At 37.7% G+C, this 26,496-nt stretch overlaps 2 protein-coding genes across 5 annotated transcripts in view; both read left to right on the top strand.

Moving 5' to 3' along the window:
- Positions 1 to 8,824, top strand: part of RAB27A (RAB27A, member RAS oncogene family) — a 75,332-nt gene extending 66,508 nt beyond the window's left edge. For all 4 annotated transcript variants that reach the window (XM_081831104.1, XM_081831106.1, XM_081831105.1 and 1 more), the window contains one exon: positions 6,399 to 8,824. In XM_081831104.1, the coding sequence (XP_081687230.1) occupies positions 6,399 to 6,597 (199 nt within the window). In that variant the 3' untranslated portion in view covers positions 6,598 to 8,824. The remainder of the gene's footprint in view (positions 1 to 6,398) is intronic.
- Positions 8,825 to 13,931: 5,107 nt separating this feature from the next.
- On the top strand, positions 13,932 to 25,085 carry RSL24D1 (ribosomal L24 domain containing 1). The gene is made up of 4 exons (XM_081831102.1): positions 13,932 to 14,087; positions 18,398 to 18,511; positions 20,511 to 20,583; positions 24,997 to 25,085. Exons 1-4 carry the CDS (start codon positions 14,007 to 14,009, stop codon positions 25,068 to 25,070), a joined length of 342 nt encoding a protein of 113 aa, XP_081687228.1. The 5' UTR covers positions 13,932 to 14,006; the 3' UTR covers positions 25,071 to 25,085.
- The last annotated feature ends 1,411 nt before the right edge of the window (positions 25,086 to 26,496 follow it).

The following is a 26,496-nucleotide window of genomic DNA, read 5'->3' as shown; positions in this document are numbered from 1 at the left end:
ATGCATGGGTGAAGGAAATGTGCTTAATGACTCATCACTGGAAAATCCATGTTTGAGGAAGGAGGATATACTTTCTCTCTCACATTGATTAAATCAGCTGTGATATAGTCTGGGAAGGGACACTGGGATTGGTACTGAGGGAGTGCCAGCCATAAGTGGGCAGGCAAGGACTTGGTGAGTAAAAATAGCTGCACCTAAATGCCCTCCCACTCTTCTTTTTTCACACAGGATAGTTGGTGGTCATTACAAGCCTTTCGTTTTCGATTCTGAGTTGAAGGAAATACAGAAAATTGTGAATATGATGAAAGCATAATAATTGAATGTGTACATATTTCATGTGCTATACAAAGGAATGGGTAGAACATTTTTTAAAATTGAGAATAACTGATATATAACATTATATTAGTTTTAAGTGTACAATGTAATGATTGGATATATGTATATATTGCAAAATGATCACCACAGTAAGTTTGGTTAACATCCATCACCATATACAGTTATAATTTTTTTCTTTTTTTAAAGATTTATTTATTGATTTGACACACATACAGAGAGTGAGCACAAGCAGGGGAAGCTGCAGAGGGAGAGGGAGAAGCAGGCTCCCTGCTGAGCAGGGAGCCTGATGTGGGGCTTGATCCCAGGACCCTGGGATCATGACTGAGCTGAAGGTAGACGCCCAACCAACTGAGACACCCAGGCACCCCAATTTTTTTTTTCTTCTGATGAGAACTTTTAAGATCTACTTTTTCAAGGGCAGCAAGTTTAAGATGACTTTTTCCCCACTAAAGGATGCTGGCTATTGATGAGGAAGGTGCTCAAGAGTTTCTGGATTAAAGAATGTGTTAACATTTATTTACATTAGTAATATGAGTACAGACCATTTCTGGGTTTCAAGTGGCTTAGCTCAGCAGAATGCTCAGTGTCCTATCTAGTCTGAACTAGCTGAAATGTGGCATGAATAGCTTGATCTCAAATAATTTGATTCTTTGCATACTTTATGACCTCCTTCCTTCACGTAAGAAATAATGGTGTATCATTGGGTGGGCATGTTTTAAAACCACACACATAAGCTAAACCTAAACATACAAGACTGATTTTCAGAACCCCACACAACTCAGTGGAAGATCTAGATTTCATTTGGCATAGTCTCCTAGGTTGAAACAGTCAATACACCAGCCATTTCTTTTCTTTCTTTTTTTTTTTTTTTAAAGATTTTATTTATTCATTTGAGACAGAGATTCAGAGAGAGAGAGAGAGAGAGAAAGCATGAGCAGGGAGAGAGGCAGAGAGAGAGGGAGAAGCAGGCTCCTCACTGAGCCAGGAGCCCGATATGGGGCTCGATCCCAGGACCCTGGGATCATGACCTGAGCCGAAGGCAGCCGCTTAACCATCTGAGCCATCCAGGCGCCCCACACCAGCCATTTCTTGTAAGTGCTTGTTCATTTAGCATTCAACAGACTATGAAAAGTAGTGAGACTCCTATCTTAATTTAGTGAAAAAATTTTCCATAATATCTGGATCCACATGTGAGCCAAATATCTAGAACCATTTGACAGAACCATCAAATACACTTGTTTTCATTCCTGACAACTTCTTACTGTAATCTAGGATCTTCTGGTTTTATGGAAATAAATAATAGAAATCAGCTTGATGTGGATCCTGACCTATTGCATAAGCAGGATATAGATACCCTGGTGAAAAACTATAAATGATGATAATACCCCCCCATCATTGATTTGAAGTAGTTTGCCATTTTGCTCATTTTATTTATTTTAAAATCTGTGATTAATCTATTTTTTTTTGAAAAATGTACCAAAATTGGTGTTCTGCATGCATTCCAAACAGCTGTTAAGTGGTCATTTTTGGATTGATATCACAATTAGCTGCACAGGATTTTTCCAAAGGTTTGGCAATACCGCCCCTAGTAATGCTACGTTAGCACCACCATGTGGAGAGAAGGAACAGTATCACTCTCTATGGTTAAAAAGGGGGACAGTTGATCCTCTTGAATTTAAGCTAATTTTACTAAATTTTTGCCTAGTAAGTTTTAGGAAAAATAGAATATTATTTTTTAGAGAAGGAAAAAACCCATTAGATTAAGATTTATTGAACACTTGCTGGACACTAGGCTTGTGCTAAGTCCTTAACATGTATTATCTCATTTCCTCCTTGCCATGGCCCCATGAACCACTGTTACCCACTTTACAGGTATGGAGAAGTGTTCGGATAATGTAGCCCAAATGCCTTCTAAAAGTGGACATAAAATAGTACTAACTCCATCCTCTAGACTCCTTTGCCCTTAGGACAAGCTGAACAGTCCAGTTTTCAAATGTGAACACAAAGGCACATTCTGTCTCTGGAGCATCATTTTGTTGTGGAAAGTCTTACTTCAGGGTCTTCTCTGTGGATCTTATTTGCTTCTCCTCTGGCAGCTTAAAGAGTGGAGAGCAGAGTAGAGTGAACTCAAGTATTCATTAATTCTTGTAGAAACAAAAACCGCATTACCCCAGGTGTTTAGAAGACTCTGAATGATTAGTCTAAAGATTAAGATTGTTGGGGCACCTGGGTGGCTCAGTAGGTTAAGCATCTGCCTTTGGCTCAGATCATGATCCCGGGGTCCTGGGATCGGGTCCTGCATCGGTCTCCCTGCTCAGCAGGGAGTCTGCTTCTCCCTCTTCCTCTCCCTCTTGCCTGTGTGCTCTCTTTCTCTCCCTTTCTCAAATAAATAAATAAAATCTTAAAAAAAAAAAAGATTGTTAACCAGACTCCTGGTCTCATGACCCAGAGGTTCACAAATGGCAGGAAAATATCCTTGAAGGAGAGAAGGTTGTTCCTTGAATTTGGAGTTCTAAATCTAAACTACATCTTATTAAAAGATGTACAATATTAACACGAGTGACTTAAAAATTTATAACTTAACTCCTATACCCTGAAGTTCTACCAATTAAATACTTGCTTAGATTAGTAAATATATTAGACAATAGCTTATAGGTCTGCTAGAGGCACCAGTCTTTTATACCTTAGTAGTAATCAGTAAAGTAAGATCCATTTCTCTGCATTTGGGGAAGATCACTTGGGGCAATGAGGAATCTGATGGGGACTTACGGTAGGCAGATACTTTGGAGCATGAAGCACTTCAGCAAGGACAGGTCTGAGTGAGCCATCACTGGTGTAGGAAAGGAAACATGGTCCCAGGTACTAGAATTTAGGGCAGTACTGTAGATCGCTACCTTATGGATTAAATCAATAGTTTGTAAGCTAGTTTGGGAATTTAGTGTTTATAATGTTGCTCAGGTCTCTTGGAGCTATGACTCTCTGTGACTCAGTGACATTTTTTCTATGGGATGATGTGTTCTGAGTGTTAACAAAATTACAAGCAAAATTTTGTAACCTATTATGTGTTGGAAATAAGAAATTTATCAAAGACACACATGTCAAAAATGATACATTTTATATGTGTCAGATTCTGATATAAACACTTTAAATGTTAACTCATTTAATCCTTATAAGAAGGTACTGATACTATTTAGTTTTAGGGATGAAGCAACTGAGGCACAGAGTTTAGTGGCTTGCTAGGGTTATATAGTTGCTAAGAAGTTGTGCTAGGATCTGAATCCAGGCAGCCTGGATTCAGAGGTTATGGCTCTTAACCATTGTCCAAGATGTTTGTAACTTCTATGCATAGATTTTTGTTTTTTAAAAGGATTTTCAACTATGATTTCTCATTTATGCCTCAAAAATAACTGGGCAATTTTCAGGAGCTGAGAGAGAAAAACTATGGAAAGTAGAAATAGCTTAATGGAAATTCAGTTGAGGAAATCAATGAGGCTCAAGATTTGAATTTGAAAGCTATTTATAATGGACTTTGAGGGGATTTCAAAAAATTAGATGTGCATTACTATGATAAGAAAGTTCTTCTTTTCTTTCTTCCTTTCCTTCTCTTTCTTCCTCTCCTTCCCTCTCCTCTCCTTTCATCTTCCTTTCCTTTATTTTCCTTTCTTTCCTTTCTTCTTCCCTCCTCCTCCTCTCTCTCTCTTTTTGCATTTCCAATTTCAGCTTACTATTCTTGGGGAGAGAGATGAGTTTTTCAGTTGCTTTTTCATGAAACAATTTATTTCTGAATGGTGATAGAATGATTAAGCCTTCTTTTTAAGCATGAGAAATGTTCTGTAGACATTAAATGATTCTTCATGGTATAGTTGAGAAAGTGTAGGATGAAGAAAATATAAGTATTGAAATTTTGAGAATTCTCAATCTCAAAGTATTCCTGTAACAATGGCAGCATCAAACACTGTTCCATTGATTTAGCTCAATAACATCATAAGTACTCGACAAATAGATGTTAAATCCCCACAGAGGATGCCCTTTTAATACTTGGTAATCAAATACTGCATGTAGCCAGGGAAATGGGAAAGATGCATTATCTTCTGTGGATAAGGCAGCAGATGAAGGTGGAATTAAGAAGACTGACAACAACCGAAGATGTAGCCAGGCAGGAGGTTTAAAAACATTAAGACCATGTATTTTGCTCAGCATACCATTCTCTGATTAAGATATTTTAGAGTCCGTATGAGGGGTCTGAACATGAGCATGGTAGAATCAGTGGAACAACCATGTCTTGCAAGACTCACAGGTGGGTGGATAAATGCTCAAATGAATTACAAGTTCCTCAACCAGTTTTTAAGAGCTATCCTAAAGCAGGAGAGAATTGCAGAGGTCCAGTTGCAAGGCCTCTCAGCTCCTACAGGAAGTGTTGAGATAATAAGACATCATGAAGAATCATAATGGAGAAATAGCCTTCCATTCCTACACGTGTACCCCCTAATGTGCTTCTTAGTGACACGAGAAGCTAAGCAATTGTGGGAAGATCTGTAAAAGCACTAGGAAGTTTAAAAAAAAATCTATAAAAGCTCTCATTATGGAAGCTGCTCCCAGCCAAGAAATAATAAAAGAGTAACTGACATTGTAATCAGAGTTACTGATGTGGTGTTAACATGCTAGGAGAACACAGAAAAACAAAGATGTTCTCCAAGAAAAGTAATAACTAGCGGAGGATTTTAAAGTCCCTAAAAATGTAAGGAACATGTTACTGAATTCAATTGCAGGACCTCCTGAGGTTCTCAAACAACTTTCCTTTGCAGTTTTTATTTTTTTTTTTATTTTTTATTTTTTATTTTTTAAAGATTTTATTTATTTATTTGACAGAGAGAGACACAGCGAGAGAGGGAACACAAGCGGGGGAGTGGGAGAGGGAGAAGCAGGCTTCCTGCAGAGCGGAAAGCCCGATGCGGGGCTCGATCCCAGGACCCCGGGATCATGACCTGAGCCGAAGGCAGACGCTTAACGACTGAGCCACCCAGGCGCCCCTCCTTTGCAGTTTTTAGATCTCAGAGCATTTTGGTCAGATTTCTTACTAAATAGTAGAAATGAACTCAATAGTTTGAGAAAATAAATTTCTATCACTGTTTTCATGGCTTTATTAAGAAGCAGGAAGAATGTGGAAGTTGATTAATCCTCTTGCAAAGACTAACCCACTGCAAGAAGACTGATTTCTCAAAATTATGTGAGAAGCAGCCTTATGGTTTTGAAACTGTTTTGTGAGTTATTAAAAAATTAAACATACACCAAGGTACTTGGATAACAAAAGACTGATGTCCTTGAGAAACTCTGAGATGCTGTAGATTTCAGAATGTCTTCAGGTTTATGGTCCAAGAATACCACCTGTAGTTGACAAGTGACAAACACAGCCAGTGAACTTGCATTCCTCTCTAATGTTAGTCCCACCCCAAGTGCAGCAAGCCAAAGGGATTTGTTTTGGAAATCCTCATACAAAGTAGATTAGTTTGGAGCCAGTAGAATTTACGGTTAAGATTCTGCTGGAATCAAGCAGGTGTGGATTCAAAGCCTAGCCCTGCTACTTTCTATCTTTATGAAACTGGGCAAATTACTTCATCTTTCTGAGCCTCAGTTTAATCATCTGTGAAATGGGAATGAAAATTTCCAGAGGTTTTTTTTCTATTAGGAAGTCAGTGTCAATTATTTTATTGTCTTTTCTACTTTTTAATGTACCCTGTTGTGGTAGTGTTTTTTTTTTTTTTTTAAGATGTTAGTTATTCATGAGAGAGAGAGAGAGAACAAGCAGGAGGAGCAGAGGGAGGTGGGGAAGCAGGCTCCTTGGCAAGCAGGGAGCCCAATGCAGGGCTCTATCTCAGTACCCTGGGATCACGACCTGAGCTGAAGGCAGATGCTTAACCGACTTAGCCACCTAGGAGCCCCTGTGGTAAAGTGTTTTTATTGTCTTATATATTTATACTCATTTTTGAAGTTGCATTATCAAGGGCAAAAGTCACGGTCTTTTTCCTCCATATGTTTTTACCTGAGTTGTCTCCATCTTGCAGAATCCCCTACTTTGAAACTAGCGCTGCCAATGGGACAAACATAAGCGAAGCAATCGAGACGCTCCTGGACCTGATAATGAAGCGAATGGAACGGTGTGTAGACAAATCCTGGATTCCTGAAGGAGTGGTCCGATCCAATGGTCACACCTCCACAGATCACTTGAATGAAGAAAAGGAGAAGGGGATCTGTGGCTGTTGAAGAGTCCAGTGAGCTACTCAGTAACTCAAGTGGTCCGTGTCTGTGATCTTTCCTATGGGTGATATGTGTGGCACAGAGAGAGATGAGCTGGCATTATGTACAAACTGCTTCTACCGTCCCACTTAGACCTCTCCGGTTTTAAAATTCATTTGCTGCAGCTTTGTAAATATTTAAGATTCAGCCCAAGAGTTATGAGAAATATTTCACATAGCCAAAAGTGCCTTATAAAACCTTAACCCATGGCAGGAGATGGTTCAGAATTGAGGATTTTGTAGCCACAGAAGAGTGCATTTATTATGTAGAATGACTAAAGATACCATCACCTGCCTTAACATACATCAGTCCAGAGTCTAACACTCAAAATCTTAGATAAAATTATAAAACTACCCATCAGTCTTTAATCCAAATTAAAAAACCCACTTGTACTGTGGGTGACCTTGTAAAATGCCATCTAAACCACTTGAATGTTAAGTAAGAATATACACAAACATCAGTTCAATGTCCTTGAGTATTAATTTATATAAACAGTCTCTTTAAAATGAATATAGCATAAATTATGCTTGTATCTGTAGACTCTGGATAAAGTGGATTGACCAATTGTATGCTCACTGAGGTTCTTGTTGGTAGGAAAGGGGTTGGGGGTGAGGTTAGGGGTATCATAATGTAGTGTAAGCAACTGAAGTGGGGCTTCTAGCTCCCTGCTATATTCCTACTGCTCTAAAGTGTTGATTGAAGGATCAGGGAATTAGATTTTTATGGCTGTATTTCACTGTGATCTGTGCGTTTATACTTGGCCTACGTGCTGACCACATTTGAACATAGCTGGTGCTTATGCTGAAGTTATTTGTGATAAGTAAGCATTTAGCTTCTTTTTTTTCATATTTATAATGTTGGTCTGGCATCCTCAGACTGCAGTTTTAATTAGCTTGTGAACTACTAATCTTTTGTCTTCACCATCATGCTTTATATTATTGATATTTGCAACTTGTTTTATTTTTACATTGGTGGAATTAAAGGAATTAGATTTTAATTGCATAAAATGTTTGCTATTTGGTAGAAGAAAGATGTATTTAAGCAGTTACATTTATGCTATAACTCAATATAAGAAAAATGAAGCCTTAAATAGCCTATATTTTTTATTTAGATCACAGGCATTTATTATGTAGAATAAATGAGTCTTTGGGTCTCATTCACTGGGTCTTGCCAAGGTCATGGATTCCTCTGCATTGCCTCAGTGTCTTTATATCAAATTAAAGGTAGTTTTAAAATATGCTTAATGGCAGGTGTTTATAAAGGTCATAGGGGACAATTCTTCTTTATTAAAGAAAGTGGTTTAAGTAAATTAGATTAAAATTTCCAAAGAGCTTAATGGTTATTTAGGAAGAATTACCATTCATTGTAATTTAAACAAAGAATAAAAATAAATGTATTTTGTGGTGGCAAATGATTGGAAGAACTGTAATTAGAAATATACAGCCATGATGGAAGTAATTACTTTTACATGGTAATTTTCAAATAGCTTTTTAATTTTTTTATGTTATGTTAATCACCATACATACATTTTAGTTTTTGATGTAGTGTTCCATGATTCATTGATTGCATATAACACCCAGTGCTCCATCCTATTTCTTTGCCACTTCCTTCCTACTACTCCCTTAAAAAACTTAGCTGGATTAATGAGATCTTATATATTTCTATCCTTGAAATGAAGACTTCTTGTAAATACTAAGAAAGTCATTGAGTCCTATGCATTTGGATTGTGTATTCCAGTAAGGAAAAGATCCAGACATTACAAGGGCAGGGTCCTAATCACAAACAGTGCCTTCTGAAGTTGCCATAGACTTCAGTTTAGCAAATCATAATTTTACAGCTACGTATCAGGCAGCACTTTATATGGTCTATTATGCAGTTAAAAAGAAGACAATATTTGTATGTTTCACTTTTTTCAAGAACCAAATAAGCAATTAGCTACATATCCCATCGGCTTTAAGCATAATACACAATTAAACATGTACATGATGTAGTGCACATGCAAGAACCATCCTTAATTATTGAGATAAATAACCTGTATTGTCTTTGGAAATCCTTTGTTTGAATTTGGTATCAAAGTATCATTTTTGTGCATCAATGTATTTTTCTATTTATAAGACTGTGTAAAAGTAAAGTGTATCCTCAGTGAACTTTGTGCCAATTAAGCTTATAATTAAAAAGTGGTCTAGTCTGCCAAGTTGGTGTGTGAATATGACTTCATTATACTTCTCCTTCTGAGGTATTCTGGGGATTCTGCTCAGCATGGACTCTGCTTGAGATTCTACCTCTCCTTCTGCCCTTCCCACTTGTGCTCTCTCTCTCAGATAAATAAATAAATCTTTAAAAAAAAAAGATATAAGCTCCATGACAAATGGGACTCAGGCAGCTTTCTTCAAAATTGTGTTGCCACTACACAGTAGGTTATTGGTGAACTGCACAAAGGACTTAAGTGGCAGCAGGGTCAAATGAATGAGTTTTCAAATAGGAGTCTGTTAATGTTCAAAGAGGAGTAGAATTTGAAAATAAAAACAGCTTCAAAAATGTTTAGACAGGCTCACATATGTTTGTGGTTTATGTAAGAAATTAGGAAATCTGAGAAGTACATTCTGTATCTTAAAGTTGATGTCAAGATTGCTAACAATCTAAAAAGGGAATGTTTTGATTGTCATTTTTATAAACTGGAAATTTCTGTATGGTATTTCCAGGTCTTCTGTTTTTGGCAATATTGGTAACTATATAACTGGAAAATTCTTCCACTATAAAACATTTAGATAATGCCGAATAAAATATAATGAATGTATTTTTTAAATGTAGTGTTGATCTCTCAATAAAGTAAGAGAAATATCCTGCGACCACCCCTTTCCCCCACAAAACAGACAATAACAAGGGCAACAGCAATGGCAGCAACAGAGAGAAATTTCAACAACCTGATACTGAGTGTGGTTTGCTTTTGGTTTCATTTTGCCAGTATTAGTAATCAAGGTGCTTAGTTTTAGTGACTACATGCCATTAGGAGAGAAAGTCTTGGATATGGCAGAGGTAGGGCCCTGGAATGGAGAAGCCCTCACCCCCAAACAGACAAAAATCCAGGGCCCACTCTATGTCAGTCTCTCCTGAGAAATGTATAACCTTTTACACAGGTTTAGGGTTCAAATTTATAGTACCTATTTTTTTGTCTGAGAATGCTAAGCCAAGAAGTTAACATAAAAAAGTGATTTGTGGTTGGTAATATAATACCTCTGGACTACTTAGTAGAAGCGAAGCAAAATCTTTTCAGAGAGAACATCTCCACCCATACTTTACAGGACTCTTCCAGAAAACACTCTACTAAGGATGAACTCACAATTAAAAAATGACAACCCATTCCTTCCCTACTCTCTCAGCCTCAATCATGAGCAAGGGTCAGTAAACCCAAAGCAGCAGTATTTTACACGTAAGGACTTCAAATAATATCAGATGGGGACCATAAAGTAAAAGTTTAAGAAAATTACAAACCTAAGAGGAGTTGAAACATCTGGAAAAAGAAGACATTATTAAAGATAAAAGATTGGTTTCAATGAAAAAAAAAGACTTCATGTATGAGAAATACAGTCACTGATACTCAAAACTTAATGGTCAAAAGTTAAATGGCAAGTTTGACACAGTTGGAGAGAGAATTAGTGAACTAGAAGCCAGGTTGGAGAAAATTACACAGACTTCAGCAGAGATAAAGAGCAAGTAAGAGAAGAGATACAGAGGAGAGATAAAAGCTTCAATTTATGTCCAGTAGGAATTCTAGAAGAAGCAATTAGAGAAAATAGAAGAAGCAATATATGAAAAGAGCTGAGGATTTTTTTAGTAATGATAAAACACATACTTTCAGATTCAGGAATCATAAGTCTCAAGCAGGATAAGTGAAAAGAAATAGTATTTCCAAGATTTTAGCTCAATTTATTGGATGTGGAATACATGTCTTTCTTTTCTTATGTATACTGTTGTAATAATTGGAAAGAAAAAAGCTTTGAAGACTGGCTACTCATCCATTCAACCTAAAGTAAAGCACTGAATATGCTTATAGGCTGAAAGGAACAAAGCCTCCAATGAAACTTTAGGGTATGGGATTAAGAGCACAGATAAGGGATGTGGCCTCTGACATTGAAGTTAAGAGGGGGATGCTGGGTGATCATGTAAGTGAGAAGGGCAGGATATTTCTTATTTAAGTAGCAGGATAAAACAGAGTTGGGAAGGAATTGTGTAAATAGCTTGGGAGGACGGCTGAGACTCTTCTATAATTGTTGATGGAAACAAGAGAGGGAGAGGATTAAGCAAGGATAAAATAATTTTCAGTGTCTTGGTTGACAATGAAGTATTGGGCAAATGTTTATTACTAACATTTCTGGTATGTGCCTTTGTGGTTAACATTGTTCTGGAATTACTACTCAAATTATTAGAGAAGAAAAGTAAATATAATTATCAGATAAAAGGAAAAATTATATGTATTTGTAGATTCTAATTAGACAAACTGATTCTAAAACTGAAAAAATAAACTTTAAAGAATAGCCAGAGAAACAATGCATAAGAAGGCCAAGAAGGTGAGAGGAGGGCTGCAGGTAAACCCAGTTATTTAAAAAGTTGTAACAATTTAAACATTTTGGAACTGGCACATAAATAAACAAAGTAGAGAGTCCAGAGGTAAACCCATAAAGAAGTGACATTTTGAATTAGGGAAATGATGCATTATTCAACATGTTATCAGAAAAAAAACAAAACTGGAATCCTTGTCATCTATACTTAAGTAAATTCCAGATTGGCTGAAAATTCAAATGTGAAAAATGCTGTAAAAATAATGGAGAAAAATCCAAAACAAAACAAAAAAGATTGGATAAGTTTGGATATATACAAAGAAAACATTTCTGGATGGAAAAATACTGTAAGCAAAGTTTAAAATATCAGTAAATTGGGAAACAATATCTAAATGTCAGCAAAGCACTAACTTTCTTAATATGTCAAGCGATGTTAAGAATCAACATGGTAGAAAACTGTAAAGGACATAAACAGGCAAGTCACAAAGCAAAATAGATTTCGAACATTTGGAAAGATTCTTAACCTCATTCATAATTAAATAAATGCAAGTTAAAATAATAATGAAATAAATTTTAACTTCAGACTGGTAAAGATTATTTTTGACAAGGATGTAGTGAAATCAGTATCTTATTGGTTGTTGTTGAGTGTTAATTGGTAAAACCTTTTAGAGAGTATTCAATATTCCAGATTTTAAAAGAGTACCTATCATATCCTCTGATCTAGCCTTTTTCTATGTAGATAAACTCCCTTTTGGAAAAAAAAGTATATCAGTAAGTGATAGAGTAGGCATTTAGATGTGAGCTGGAGGCAAGGGAAGGTGATAAATAGGTTACATATTAGAAGTCTGGAGGCACAACACCCAGACTTTGTGGCTTCCAAGACCCTGGGGCTAACAGACCAAGAGCCACAGGTGCAAAACTGGCTCTTCTCTTCCACCTCTGCCCCAGGGTAACCCCTAGACTCATTATAATATATTTGCATTGCACTTTTTAGCCCTGCCCCATGGGCAAAGCTGCAATGACAGTTTGGTACAAACCTTGTAGGGTCAAAAACTCCCCCTCCCGGGCGCCTGGGTGGCTCAGTTGGTTAAAGCGACTGCCTTCGGCTCAGGTCATGATCCTGGAGTCCCTGGATCGAGTCCCGCATCGGGCTCCCTGCTCGGCAGGGAGTCTGCTTCTCCCTCTGACCCTCCCCCCTCTCATGTGCTCTCTCTCATTCTCTCTCTCTCAAATAAATAAATAAAAATCTTTAAAAAAAAAAACAAACAAAACTCCCCCTCCCAACCCGTGAGAGGAGTCCCCCAAATGACTGGAAGCTGCATCCATTAGAGACCGCGCCTCTATGAAGAAGAGACCCCCGCTCCTGTAAAAAGAAAGAACCCCTATAGTCTTAGGGCAGTTGCCACCTCTGGGCCAGCCTATTCTCCCACCTTGAGAGTATACTGTCCCTAATAAATTGCTTTCTGCATTCTATTTTCCTTCTATCTTTACTGGAGTGCAGAGCCTTAGGTAAATCTTTCGTGGGAAATCCAAGAATCGACACCTCCATTCACACAAGATAGACTATCCTACCAGGAATATAAGGATGCTTATTATAACAAAAAATAGGAAACAAATGTCCATCCATAAGCGACCAATTAAAATGACACCTTCATATAATTGCATATACATACAAAACTAGGAAAAATAATGTTAGGGGCTCCTGTGTGGCTCAGTGGGTTAAGCTACCCACTCTTGATTTGGGCTCAGGTCCTGATCTTAGGGTCCTGGGATTGAGCCTGGTGAGGGGCTCCACACTCAGCAGGGTGTCTGCTGGAGGATTCCCTCTGCCCCTCACCACGCTCACGTGTGCTCTCTCTCTCTCAAATAAATACATCTTAAAAAAAAGAGAATGTTAAATATTCATTGATAAAATATTTATGTGCTAGGAACTATTCTAGGTATTGGAGCTGTAGCTATAAACAAAACGACAAAAATCCCTATCTTCATGGAGCTCTTATTCCAATAATAAGGGACAGATAACAGTGAGATGCACAGAAGGGTGGATAGGATGCTCATTAGTGTTAAAAAGAAGAGGGAGATGCAAGCACACAGAAATAAACATGTTTGTCTATGCACAGAACATCTTTGACAGGTAATAAAAGGAACCGATTGCCACCGGGAAGGAGGTCTCGAGGTCTGAGGAGGGAACCTTTGTTTCCTACGAAAATGTGTTTCTCACCACATGTATATTAATTAAAAGGGGGAGGAGAAAAAGTATAAATCACTACAAGTCTTTCAAAAATTGTTGGTAACGTTCTCAGCCTCAGAGAATCATATGCTTAGGTCGTAAGTCCGAAGTAGGTAGGTTCTCAATACCGCCACCCCGCTACGCTGGGGACGCCAATTAGGGGCGGGTAAAAGGGCAGGCAGTGGAAAAAGGAGTTCCTAGAGGCAGCCCAGGGTGTGGAGAGTCGGCCGGGGACAAAGCACAAACCATATAAGATATGAGTAAATGCTGACGTTACAGGGTATGGTAGAGAGGAAAACTAGGCGCTGTGAGAACGAGAAGGGAGAGCAGCGCCACGTTTCACTTCCTAAGAGCGAAGGTAGGGAGGCCGATTTTGCAGCTCTGCGCCTGCGCCAAACGGCAGCGCTTTTGGTCCCGCGGCCGCTGGGAGGCGCCGAAACGTTCGGACCTCCTTCCAAGGCCCTCAGGAGCGAAGGACGCTCGCTTTTTCCGGGTCGGGTATTGAAGAGAATCACTTCCTGTGACGGAGCTACGTCACTTCCACTTAAGATCGGCGTCTGGTCAGTGGGCACCCACGCGGTTTCAACATGCGTATTGAGAAGTGTTATTTCTGTTCGGGCCCTATCTACCCCGGCCACGGCATGATGTTTGTCCGCAACGATTGCAAGGTGAGACGCCCAGGACCAGCGCGCTCTCTGCGACGCTCCCGCGAGCGTGAGGCCGCGCCAGCTCGGCGCCGGCTCCTCCGGCGCCTGGGGCGTTTGGCTCGGGTTTTCCGCGCTGCCTTCACAAGAGGGTGATTTTACGAGGAGCTCTGGCCTTGTCCTGGACCTGGGGAATTTCTCCTTGTGGGTGTCCCGAACCGAGCTGGTCACCAGCCCAGCCTTGGACAAGGTTGGCGGCGGTGAGGTTCCCCAGTTACTTGAGCCAGCGCAGAATGGAATCTAGGGGTGGGTTCGGGCAGTTTGGTCACTCTTGTACGTGAGTGAAGTTTTTGAATTCCGTAAATTTTGTTGAATGTATGCCCAGTCAAGCATCATTGCTAAGATCTGTGTCCATAGAGATGAGTAAGACTTGGGAATGTCCGTGACGTGTAGAGGTTGACTTGAAATGTTGCGTGTGGCTTAGTAGTAGTTACGTATTACGAAGGCGGGCGCAGGTGAGTTGGGGAGGGTCATATATGAAAAGGCTCAGAAAGGAGATGTCATTTATCCTGGATCTTGAATGTTGCGTAAAAAAGGAGAGTACATTCTAGGTGGAAGTAAAGTGAACGGTTGAGTAGAGGCTCAGCGAAGCAGTCTAAGGAAGTGAGTGGATTGTATATCGTGATAGAGGTTTGGGGTAAGGCTATAAATACACATGTAAGTCTGTATATAAAAAGATACGTACATAAACATAAAATATAGGGCGCCTGGGTAGCTCAGACGTTAAGCGTCTGCCTTCGGCTCAGGTCATGATCCCAGGGTCCCAGTGTTTTGGCTTGTGATATATACACACAGGTTTGTGATCTATATACACAGTTTGAAATGTTTATACCTCATTTTGACCTTTTTTTAATGGGTTACATCTTCTAGGTATGATAATTCAACTTAAGATTCTTTGTCAAGATCCATGTACTCCAAAGTAGTACTTTTTCTCTTCAGATTTCCTCTACATGTACAAATTGCAGTGTGTTCTAAGACATTACAATGTAATAAAATATGTATTTTAGACTTCTGCTGAGTCCCAGTAAGCCATTTCAGGGGCACATTGAAGCACCATTAAATCATAAGTTAGCACTGATAAAGGGTCATATCTTGTGGGATAAAGCAGGTGGGAAGCCTGCTTCTCCCTCTCCCACTCCCCCTGCTTGTGTTCCCTCTCTTGCTGTATCTATCTCTGTCAAATGAATAAATAAAATCTTTAAAAAAACCCAAAATATAAACATAATTATGAGGCCTGGTTGCGATAGACTTTGATACATGAATTTGTCTTATGGTAGAATGAATCTCATTCTATGTTTATTTAACACATTGTTTCTCAGAATTCGACCTTTCATATTTGCTTCTGAATCACTGGGCACTTGTAAAAAAAAAAAAGATTCCTCGTTTCCACTAGATATATTAAATTGGTATCTTTTTGGGGAGGAGAAGAGGACCTAGGACTCTGTATTTAACAGGTGACTTTGATATGCCAAGGAATTACAGATCCTATGTCATCACCTTATATCTCTTATAGACTGAAGATATCGACGTCATTAATTAGGAGCAAGGGGTTCCTGCGGAAAATGTGGGACGAAAGCTAGGTTTGGGAACTTGAAAGAACATGCAGAAGATTTTTGAATACCTGCTCTCAGGAACATGATAAAAAGTTTATAGAAACGAACTAAATAATTGTTAGGTTGGCATTTAATTCACAGTGGGCACTATGGCTTTGTAGATGATCTGGTCATCATAATTTTATGATTTTTGTCGAGCAGTGCTTCTCAGGTGGGTATAGGAATTAGAACAACAGATCATGGGAGCTATCTAGAGTTGGGTGGTAATCTGGCAGACACAGTGGAAGTTCATGTTGATGAGGAAGTCTGTATTGCTAGCAAGGACAGGTTTGAATTGGCTGGGAGCCAGCTTACTCTTGGGAATACCAGTGGATCCAAAATAGAGTTGGCTGGGGATATAAGAAGCAGAGGCCCTGAAGCAACAAGGAAGATAGGTATCTCATTTTTTTTTGTGTTAGTGATTCCCAGATCTGTGTCTTTTTAGCTCTAGTCTGAATTTTCCACTGGATGGGGAAATCCTGTTTGTACTTAACAGTGAGCCTACTGAAAGAGTTCCTAATTACCTCAAATCTTTTATTGTTTCTGAGTTAATACCACTGTCATATGCCTAGACAGTTTTGCTAGAAGTGTGAGTCATCTTTGAACCTTTCACCTTTAATTTAGTTATCAAGTCTTATCCATCTGCCTGTGCAGAGTATGGTGGTCTTTGTTTTTTTTCTGCCCTCCCACTCTGGTTCCAGATTAGGCACTGGTCACTTTTATAGCCTCCTAACCAGTCTTTCTGCCTTTTTCCTCTTAGCTTTTGAGACTGTTTTTCATAGAAACCTCCCCTCTTACGCTTCTTGGGTAGCTTCGTAATGGTAGAATTAGTGTTAATGTTCCATATTTTCATATACTTTGCAAACATAAAAAAATACAGGCACCCTTAATGAGTCCTTAATAAGTGTTCAATCAGTGGAATTTAGGAAAGAGTTGAACTTTGAAGCTGAAGTATTAGATCATTTGTTGAAAACTGAGGATGATATTAGAGGACTAGCTTAAAAGGGAAACTTGGCGCCTATGAAGTTTTGCCTCACAATCCATCCATCACCTACACCATATATTTAACCACTCCCTTATTTTGTATTTCCATATTACTTAAACATGTATCATTGTATGTATTGTGTATGCCCTATCCTGATTTCAATGTCTCCTTTGTAAATTGAGACTATACAATGCTAGCCTAAGCTTCTCAGGGTAGAATACCATATTTTAATTATTCTTGTATCTCTAGCACCTGATAATATCAGATACATAGTAGATCCTTCTTATTTGTTGATTGAATTCCCTTCACATCTCCAGTGATTCCATTCTCTTCAGGTACTTCATTGTCTTTTTTAGTTAACATCTATTAGATACAGAGTTCAAGTAGACTTCTCTATCTTTTTGGAATTGAGGAGACCCAGGGCAAGTACAGACATCTCATTTGGTATATCTCAGAAATGGGGACTTGTCTAGGAGTTACCTAGTAAGTATTAAACATAGGAGGCTTTTACTTAAAAAGGTAATAGTCCCTTTGGGCTGAAAATACAAAAAAAAAAAATTACTGATAATGAATTCATAGTGGGGTACTCCAGGAGACCTACTTGTATTCATATATTTCTGTTTGCTTTGAAACTAATTCAACAATATAGACGTGTTTTGACTCCTGTCCTCTCTAGGAGGTACTGACCTGGATCAGATTAAACTAGTATTAATACTGTTTCTAAGAAAACTGTGTCCTAGTGTGTATAGGGACCTGCTTGAATTCCCCCATAGAACAAAGTGTACATAAAATGAAAAGTATTTTGGCTTGTGATATATACACACAGGTTTGTGATCTATATACACAATTTGAAATGTTTATACCTCATTTTGATCTTTTTTTAATGGGTCACATCTTCTAGGTATGATAATTCAACTTAAGATTCTTTGTCAAGATCCATGTACTCCAAAGTAGTACTTTTTCTCTTCAGATTTCCTCTACATGTACAAATTGCAGTGTGTTTTAAGACATTACAAAGTAATATGTATTTTAGACTTCTACTGAGTCCCAGTAAGCCATTTCAGGGGCACATTGAAGTATCATTAAATCATAAGTTAGCACTGATGAAGGGTCATATCTTCTGGGATAAAGGTGTAAAGAATTAAAGTATTGAAGAATTTTCCTAGTAGACCTATAAATAAATACTTTAGAACACAAATCTATACCCAGTGTTAGTTGCTTTTTGAAATTATTTTGTGCTTTTAACAAAAAGGATAGAACCAAAGGAGTTTCAGAATAGGTGTTTGAAGCTTTCACCCCCATTGAGGTATATAGCAATTGAAATTTGAGAATTATTGTTAAGTAGGAAGGGATTTAAATAAATGACTTTCCTTGAAACCACTGTTACTATTCAAGATGATTATAAGGTTTTACTGTTAATATATAAAAATGACTGGTAGTTTTTAACCATATATTTGGGGCCCTTCAGCCATTAGTTGTGATGATATTTGATAGTTAAATAATAGTCAAAAATAGTTCAGTTTACATTTAATCTTACATGTCTCACATATTTCTAAATGGTGTTGAAAGTAGAAGGAATTGTTAGTGAGAACCATTGTCATTTCTCAGACTTTGCATTATATTTTGTCTGGCATGCATAACATCCTAGGATAGAAACATTCTTAATGTTGACTCCATTATTTTAACTTTTCTTGTAGGTATTCAGATTCTGTAAATCCAAGTGTCATAAAAACTTTAAAAAGAAGCGGAATCCTCGCAAGGTCAGGTGGACTAAAGCATTCCGTAAAGCAGCTGGTAAAGAGCTTACAGTGGTGAGTATAGTTAATTTTAACTTTTGTGTGGGAGGGTTATTATTAGGTATTAAATGTAATTTAACTATAACAAGACTTTCTATGATAAGATTGGTGAGTGATTTATTTGTATTTGGCTATTGTAATAATATTCTCACATAATCCTAAAAACCATAAATCTGTAGAATTCTGTAAAGGAAAAAAATTCCTAATTCAATTTATGGAAGTGATTTTCCTTATTCTCAAAAAACCATTTTTTAGCTCCTGCAAACAAAAGGGAAAATCATTTAAATGGATTGGGGTGAAGTTAGAAATTACTACTCAAGGATTTTGAGAGGAAGCTAAGAGATAAAAGGATTCCTGAATACCATTGAAGGCTCTGATGAGATTTGTTGTAGACTCATTTGTTAGTTTCTGGATTTCCTTACAGGACTTTGAGAGCAGAGAAGTGTGTTGATTGAAGGAGGAATAGTGGGAAGTCAGGGGTGAGGGAATTTCATGCATGAGTGTCCATCATCAGGTTGTTGTTACTGAGTTGGTAGAAGGGCCTGGTGAAACTTGTCCACATTTGACCCCTATAAAAGGAGGACGTGAAAGCTGCTGCACAAGCTACCTTTGAAGGAGGAAGATCTTTAAACTGTTCCTTCCCTCCATGACTTCCTCTTTCCCACCTCTCTACTCCTTTAAGGGCAGTTTCTAAGCAGTTGCTATGAAGCCCCTTCCTGACTTCATTTTCAACGAATGGGAAGAATATGTTTTGACAAGATGCAAAGCCAAATCACATTTATTTATTTTTTTTTAAGATTTTATTTATTTATTTGACCGAGCGAGAGAGCACAAGCAGGGGGAACAGTAGAGGGAGAGGGAGAAGCAGGCTCCCCGCCAAGCAGGGAGCCCGATGCGGGACTCGATCCCAGGACCCTGGGATCATGACCTGAGCCGAAGGCAGATGCTTAACCATCTGAGCCACTCAGGCTCCCCCCAAATCACAATAATAATTTCCAGTATGGACAAGAATAAACAGCACTTCAAATGCAAGTGACAACTGCATGAGTGAAGAAAGGATGCCAGTCACAGTCATTTGCTGGTGACCAGTTACCTTGTCATTGCTGAGGTTATTGTGATTGAACAGGTCATGTGTGTATAATGAAATAGGTAAATACAGAGTTAGTGCTGTTCCATTTGCCTATCTCAGATAAATTTGAAAACTAAGAAATAGACCTGTAGTTTTTCTAAGAAACCTGTAGCGTTTCTAAAATTGTTTCACATGTTTTAAGGTAAATAGGATTTATTAACGGTCAAAATACCAACTACATTTAGAGGGGACCTGAAAAATTTCTGGGAGAAAATTTGTCATGCAGAGCAGCGCCACATTTGAAGATGTGTAGTTGTACACCTTTATGCTATAATAAAGGTATATAAATACTGAAATATATAAACATGATAGGTATATAGGTTGAACAATATGAAGTTCTCAATGTTTAACTCTTTTTTGATCTATGAAAAGTGGTAATTCATATGGTTCAGCCTAATAGAAAGTTTTCTGCCTGTGAGTCTCATCTAGGAATGGGAAATTAGGGAAGCCTCTTCAGTTTGTTTGAAATCTCCGTGATTGTTATATGACCTCTGAAGAATGGGGCTGATACCCTCCTCCTCTTTTCTTAAAAATTACTTGTATATAGATTGATATTTTCAGTAGGGCTGTCTTGTATATCTGGTGTGTAAAGGAGAAGTAGTATGAAAACTTTGGCGTTTGCTAGGGTCACCCTGGGGAAATCTTAATATGTGTCTGTGGTTTGAAACACAACTCTTGTGACAAGGAGGGTAAGTTTTTAAGAAATGTTTCTTTTCTCATCTATGGGTAGGAGAATGAGTTTTGTGTTTGTTATGTGTAATCTTTATCCAAATCAATTTCCCTTTTATTTGGGGCTAATGAAAATAAACAAGTAAAGCAGGGAAAAAAAAAAAAAAATGTTTCTTTTGTATCTCTCTTAAAACCATATTTTCCCCTTTCTTACAGGATAATTCATTTGAATTTGAAAAACGTAGAAATGAACCTGTCAAATACCAGCGAGAGTTATGGAATAAAACTAGTAAGTTACAAAGAATTATCAAGAATTTTCAGGAGAGATTATTTTGGGATATTACTTTGAATTTAATGTTTAAATATGAATATTCTTTTCATTGGTTAGCTTTTATTCTTAATTTTCATTTTAATGGTTCTGTTGTAGTTGCATCTTTTATGATAAGCTGCCCCAAATTTTTTTCAGAATTGGCTCATATATCCATTATAAAAATAACGTAGGGGCTCATAGGTGGCTCAGTTAGTTAAGCGACCAACTATTGGTTTCAGCTCAGGTCATGCTGTCCGGGTCGTGGGATTGAGCCCCACGTTGGGCTCTGCACTCAGTGTGGAGTCTGCCGGAGATTCTCTCCTCCTCCCTCTGCTCCCCTGCTCACTCCTCTTTAAAATAAATAAAATCTTTAAAAAAGTGTAATTATTAGATTCGATATTATTTGGAGTGTCTATACAGAGATATAAAAAGATCTAAAAATCTGAGAAGAATAGAGGTGGAGAATTCTTTTTTGGGGTGAGTGTGGCATAGTTAAAATATACACAAAACCTAACATACTTTACAAGTTTAAATAATTTGGTTTAGGGATATAAACATTATATTCTGTATACCTTATGAAATGTAATGCTTCTGTAAAATTAAAAAGTACAGCACTTAAGGTGATAATTATATTTCCTAAGAGAACTTCTAAGTGCATGACTTAGGTATAAATCAAGCTATAGGCTACTGAAGTTAAAAGCAAGGATAACTAGTCCTTGTCTTTTTTCATTTTTCTGAAGCAGGCAGAGACTAATGAAAAAAAAAATCCCATATGTAGTAAAACTAAATTCCTTAAGCTAGCTTGTAGATGCCCCTATGTGTGTGTTTGAGGCCCTTGGCCTTGACTTTTCTTCTCCCTGCAGCTGTCTTATGCAGTCTTTAGCCATTTCTAGGCTTGGATGTAGAGGTGATATAGTTGGTTTGTTAATTAGAAGTCCCCAGGGCTCAGAGTCCTGTAGACTTTATCAGTTTTTTTTTTTTCTTTTAAGATTTTATTTATTTGACAGAGAGTGGGGGGAGGGGAATGGGAGAGAGCAAAGCAGGCTCCCTGCTGAGCAGGCCCCCCTCCCTCCGCCTTTCTCAATGCAGGGCTCAATCCCAAAACCCTGGAATCATGACCTGAGCTGAAGGCATACACTTAACCGACTGAGCCACCCAGGTGCCCCGACTTTATCAGATTTGAATGGATCATAGGCATGGCATCCTTTTCATCACCTTTTGCCCAATCATAGCACTGCAGGGGAGGAATTGAAAAATTAGGGTCTTTGTGGTAGTATTTGTCACCCTCTAAAGCTTTTTATCTTCCTAGACCATGTGGAGAAATCAGAGTCCAGTTTTGGAATTGCATTTTCCACATGGCCTTAAGTATTTTGACTTTTTGTGTTTTGTTTTTTTAAATAAAGTCTTTCCTTCTGTTTTGTAATTAGAGGAAGAGTTAATTTCTGAAAAGTTGATTTTACTAGGTTTATTTGGTAAGGAAATAACACTGATTCAAACTCAAGGATTTCTGGAGAGATTAATAGGATTCTTTTTTTTAATTGAGGTATAATTGACATATAACATTTGTTTAAGATGTACAACATAATGATTTGATATTTGCATATATTGTGAAATGATCACAGTAAGTCTAGTTAACATCTATCACCACACATTTTTGATAAGAATTCTTATGATTCTAAAAGGCAAACTTGTCAAGGACATTATTAGAAGGTCCTAAAGCATTTCTATATCCCATAGAATTTTATTTAATTTTGGCCTTTGTTTTCTTTTTTGTTACTATCTGGTAGCCGCTTCAGATTTGATTTCCCACAACCCCTATTTCAATATCATAGGTCTGTAAGCTAATCTGTTGACAATAGTTTTATATTCATTGCTTACATTTTTGAATCATGTGAAGATGTGGACTGAGCAACCTTTGTTAAGATGCTGATGTCAACAGTAGGAGAACTTCAAAAACAAGAATACTGGGAAGAATAGTTTGTTTTTATCCGTCATGTCTCTGTATTTCAGATCAGTTTTTTAACATCAGGTGCTTCTTGCATTTAAAATTTTCCAGTAATCTGGAATATTCGGAAATACAGTGTCTTACTGTTTGGAAAGGATTTACCTGCCACTTCTTTGTTTATTTCCTTGCTGAGTAACTTTAAGGTGTAGAAATACTTTTGAGTACTAGATCTTGGTCTTATCAATTTTTGTTGAAAGGCAAAGAAAGGAAAACTTATATATCTAGCATATTTAGCATGTGCAGATTTAGAGTTGACTTTCTCTTAGACTATTCATACAAACATCATAGTAATACCAGTGGCCCCATGGGGCCTTCTGGGGAGTCTTGTTAAAATGCAGATTTTGATATAGCATGTCTGGGTGGAGCCTAAGATTCTGCATTTCTAACAAGCTCTCAAATGATGCCAATGTTGCTGGACCCCAGATTACACTTAAATGTGTTGGGTTTTTGTTGTTGTTGTTGTATTTACTTATTTTTAAGATTTTATTAGTGAGTGAGCACGAGCAGGGGGCGAGGAAGGGCAGAGGGAGAGGGAGAAGCAGACTCCCCAATGACCAAGGAGCCCGATGTGGGGCTTGATCCCAGAACCCTGAGATCATGACCTGAGCCAAAGGCAGACACTTAACTGGCTGAGCTTACCCAGGCATCCTACACTTAAATGTTTTTATTTTGACTTAATTTTAAACTGAACAGAAAAGTTGCAGAATTCCTTCATCCAGATTCCTCAAATAACATTTTACTAAATTTACCCATTTTCTCTCTCCTTTTCTTTCCTTCTATAATTTTCTGAACTTTAAGTTATATACATAAGCGGCACCTGGCAATACATAGTGCTTTTGTCCCTAAGTAGTTTAATAGAACTAAAAAAAATTGAATATTTCCTAAAAAATAGAACATTCTCCTACATAACTATAGTGCAGTTATTAAAGTCAAGAAATTAGCATTGATACAGTATGATCATCTAATCTCAGACCTGTGTAAGAATAATACATGCCCTGGGGCACCTGGGCGGCTCAGTTGTTGGGCGTTTGCCTTCGGCCTGGGTCGTGATCCCAGGGTGCTGGGATCAAGCCCCGTGTGGGGCTCCCAGCTCGGCGGGAAGCCTGCTTCTCCCTCTCCCACTCCCCCTGCTTGTGTTCCCTCTCTTGCTGTGTCTTTCTCTGTCAAATAAATAAAATCTTAAAAAAAAAAAAAATAGTACATGCCCTGTCTCTTTGAAATTTTAATAGTTTGCGAGTTTTTATATTTCATGACATTGATAGTTTTGAAGAGTATGTTTCAAGCATTTGGTATAAAATCCCTTAATTAGCTTTTGTCTGATGCTGCCTCAAGATTAGAGTTGGGTATTGTACATTTGGTAGGAGTACTATAGATGTGATGCTGAGTTCTTATCATTGTGTCCTGCCAGGAGGCATATGCTACCCATTGGGGTCGTATTACGGGCCATGTTAACTTTAATCATTGGTTAAGGTGGTAGGTTTCTTCACTGTAAAGTTAGTATTTTATCCTTTGTAATTAGTAAGTATATTGTGGGGAGATATTTTAAGAGTATGTGAATATCCTGCTCTTCTTCAGAGCCATAGAATGTAAGAAGTTAGATTGGGAGTGTGTGCCCAATATGGCAGCCACAGGGGCTGCTGAGCACTTAAAATGTGGTTAGTCTGAATCCAAATTTGCTGTAAATGTAAAGTACGTGATTTTTGAGGACTTCATATGAAAACAAGCATAAAATAACCTCAGTTAATTTTTATATTATGTTGAAATGACAGTATTTTGGATATATTGGGTTAAACAAAATCTGTTATTAGATTTTGACCTGTTCCTTATTTTTTACTGTGGCTGCCAGAAAATTTAAAATTATATATGTGGTTTGTCTTAGTGCTGGAATAGATTCTAGAGTGTACTTGGATTCACCTTCTCTACACATTTCCCAGAACAGTTGGATTTTAGTGGTTGGGAATATGGTAAAATGATTGGTTCATTCTACCAATATTCATCATGTGCAGGTCATATCCCAGACACTTGAAGAAATAGTATTTATGCCCAGAATGGTGCTTTTATTAATGGAGAGGACAAACTATGAAGGGATAAGTTGCCATTAATCCCGATTCTCTGTGAAGTTTGAGAAGCATTGGGCTGGTTTAAAGTAGAAGGAAAATTTAGTAGCAGTAAAGACTTTTGTAAAATAAAAATAGAGATATATTTGCGAAAGATAAATGGTGATGTCAGCCAAGAGTATTTACCTTCTTAAGCTGTTTTAGTAGGGATTGTTTTTGCAGTGAGTTTTTCATTTCATCCATTTCTAAATGAGAATAAAGGGGAATGATCGTTAAAGCTCTTGCTTGGATGTGCAAAAATTTGCTAACTCTTATGAATTTTTATTGTAGTTGATGCAATGAAGAGAGTTGAAGAGATCAAACAGAAGCGCCAAGCTAAATTTATAATGAACAGGTATGAATGAATATATGTATCAAGTAACTGTTGGAAAAATAATTACTAGTAGGGATCCACATATTTTTTTTTTCCACTTTTTGTTTTCACATAACCTCAGAAAATTAAAGAAATTAATAGTATAAAGAACTTTTGTATATTCTTTACTGTATCCTTATCTCTATAGTAAGTTGAAGACATGATGCCCTTTTCCTGAGTATTTTTCAGTGTATATATTCTAAAAATAAGAGCATGCTCTTATATAACCATAGTATAGTTACCAAAATCAGGAAATTAACATTGAACAATACTATTATATAACCTACAGACCTTAGATTTCATCAGTTCCAGGCATTTTCTTTATAGCAACAGAAAATCCTGGATCTTGCATTGCATTTAGTGGTTATATCTCCTCAGGCTCTTTTAATCTGGACACTTTCTCATCTTTGTCTTATATGACACTGACATCTTTGAAGAGTACAGGTCAGTTATTTTATAGACTGTTCCTCAGTTTGTGTTTGTCTAATGTTTCCTCATGATTAGATTCAGGTTAGGTATTTTGGCCAGAATATCATAGAAATGATACATAAGAAGGACATACATATTAGGAAGCACATGTTGTCCCAAGTGACTGATCACTTGGTTAAGGGGTATCTGTCAGTTTTCTCCATTGGAAAGTTTTTTCCCCTCCTTTTTAATCATATCTTAGGGGAAATACTTGGACACTCTGTACAAAGAGTCCCTTATTTCTCAAACTGGTGCCTACTGGTGTTAGCATCCAGTAGAGTCTTGTCTGAATCTGTTACTATATTGTTGCCAAATGGTGATTTTTCTAATTCAGTAATTTCTTTTACACTTGTTAGTTGGCTTTCCCATATAAAAGAACTTTTCCCTTTTCCAATTTCAGAATGTATTCCTTTATTAATTATTCATATATCTGTGTATTCAATTATTTGTCATTATTTATTTTGATGTTCCAAGTGCTCCACATTGGCCAGTGGGAGTTCCTTCAGGCAGGCTTCCATGTCATTTTGACAATCTCATTTTTTTTGGGATGCTTTCTTGCTTTATGGCTAACAAGATGTGGCCTTATTTTGGACTTTGCTGGCCCCAGCCTAGAATTGTTTTTTTTTTTTAAAGATTTTCTTTATTTGATAGAGACACAACGAGAGAGGGAACACAAGCAGGGGGAGTGGGAGAGGGAGAAGCAGGCTTCCCGGCGAGCAGGGAGCCTGATGCGGGTCTTGATCCCAGCACCCTGGGATCATGACCTGAGCCGAAGGCAAATGCCCAATGACTGAACCACCCAGGCACCCCTAAAATTCGTTATTTCTAGAGTTACTTATTTTTGATCTCATCTCTACTTAAGTGTGCCATAGAAAAGCATGTGCAAACAGCTTTCTGGCTTTAAAAAAAATGAAGCGTTACAAAAAGGGAGCCTAAATGTTTGGGGAAGA

The sequence above is a fragment of the Leptonychotes weddellii genome, chromosome 9 (assembly GCF_054177405.1).
Source record: "Leptonychotes weddellii isolate Sample4059 chromosome 9, ASM5417740v2, whole genome shotgun sequence".
In the NCBI taxonomy this organism is placed as follows: domain Eukaryota; kingdom Metazoa; phylum Chordata; class Mammalia; order Carnivora; family Phocidae; genus Leptonychotes; species Leptonychotes weddellii.
This window is presented reverse-complemented; position numbering and strand designations above follow the sequence as displayed.

Coding starts and splice junctions, on each gene's coding strand:
- RSL24D1 (XM_081831102.1), top strand. CDS start 14,007: ATGCGTATTGAGAAGTGTTATTTCTGTTCGGGCCCTATCTACCCCGGC. Junction 14,088..18,397: donor TTGTCCGCAACGATTGCAAG/GTGAGACGCCCA, acceptor CTTTTCTTGTAG/GTATTCAGATTCTGTAAATC. Junction 18,512..20,510: donor CTGGTAAAGAGCTTACAGTG/GTGAGTATAGTT, acceptor CCTTTCTTACAG/GATAATTCATTTGAATTTGA.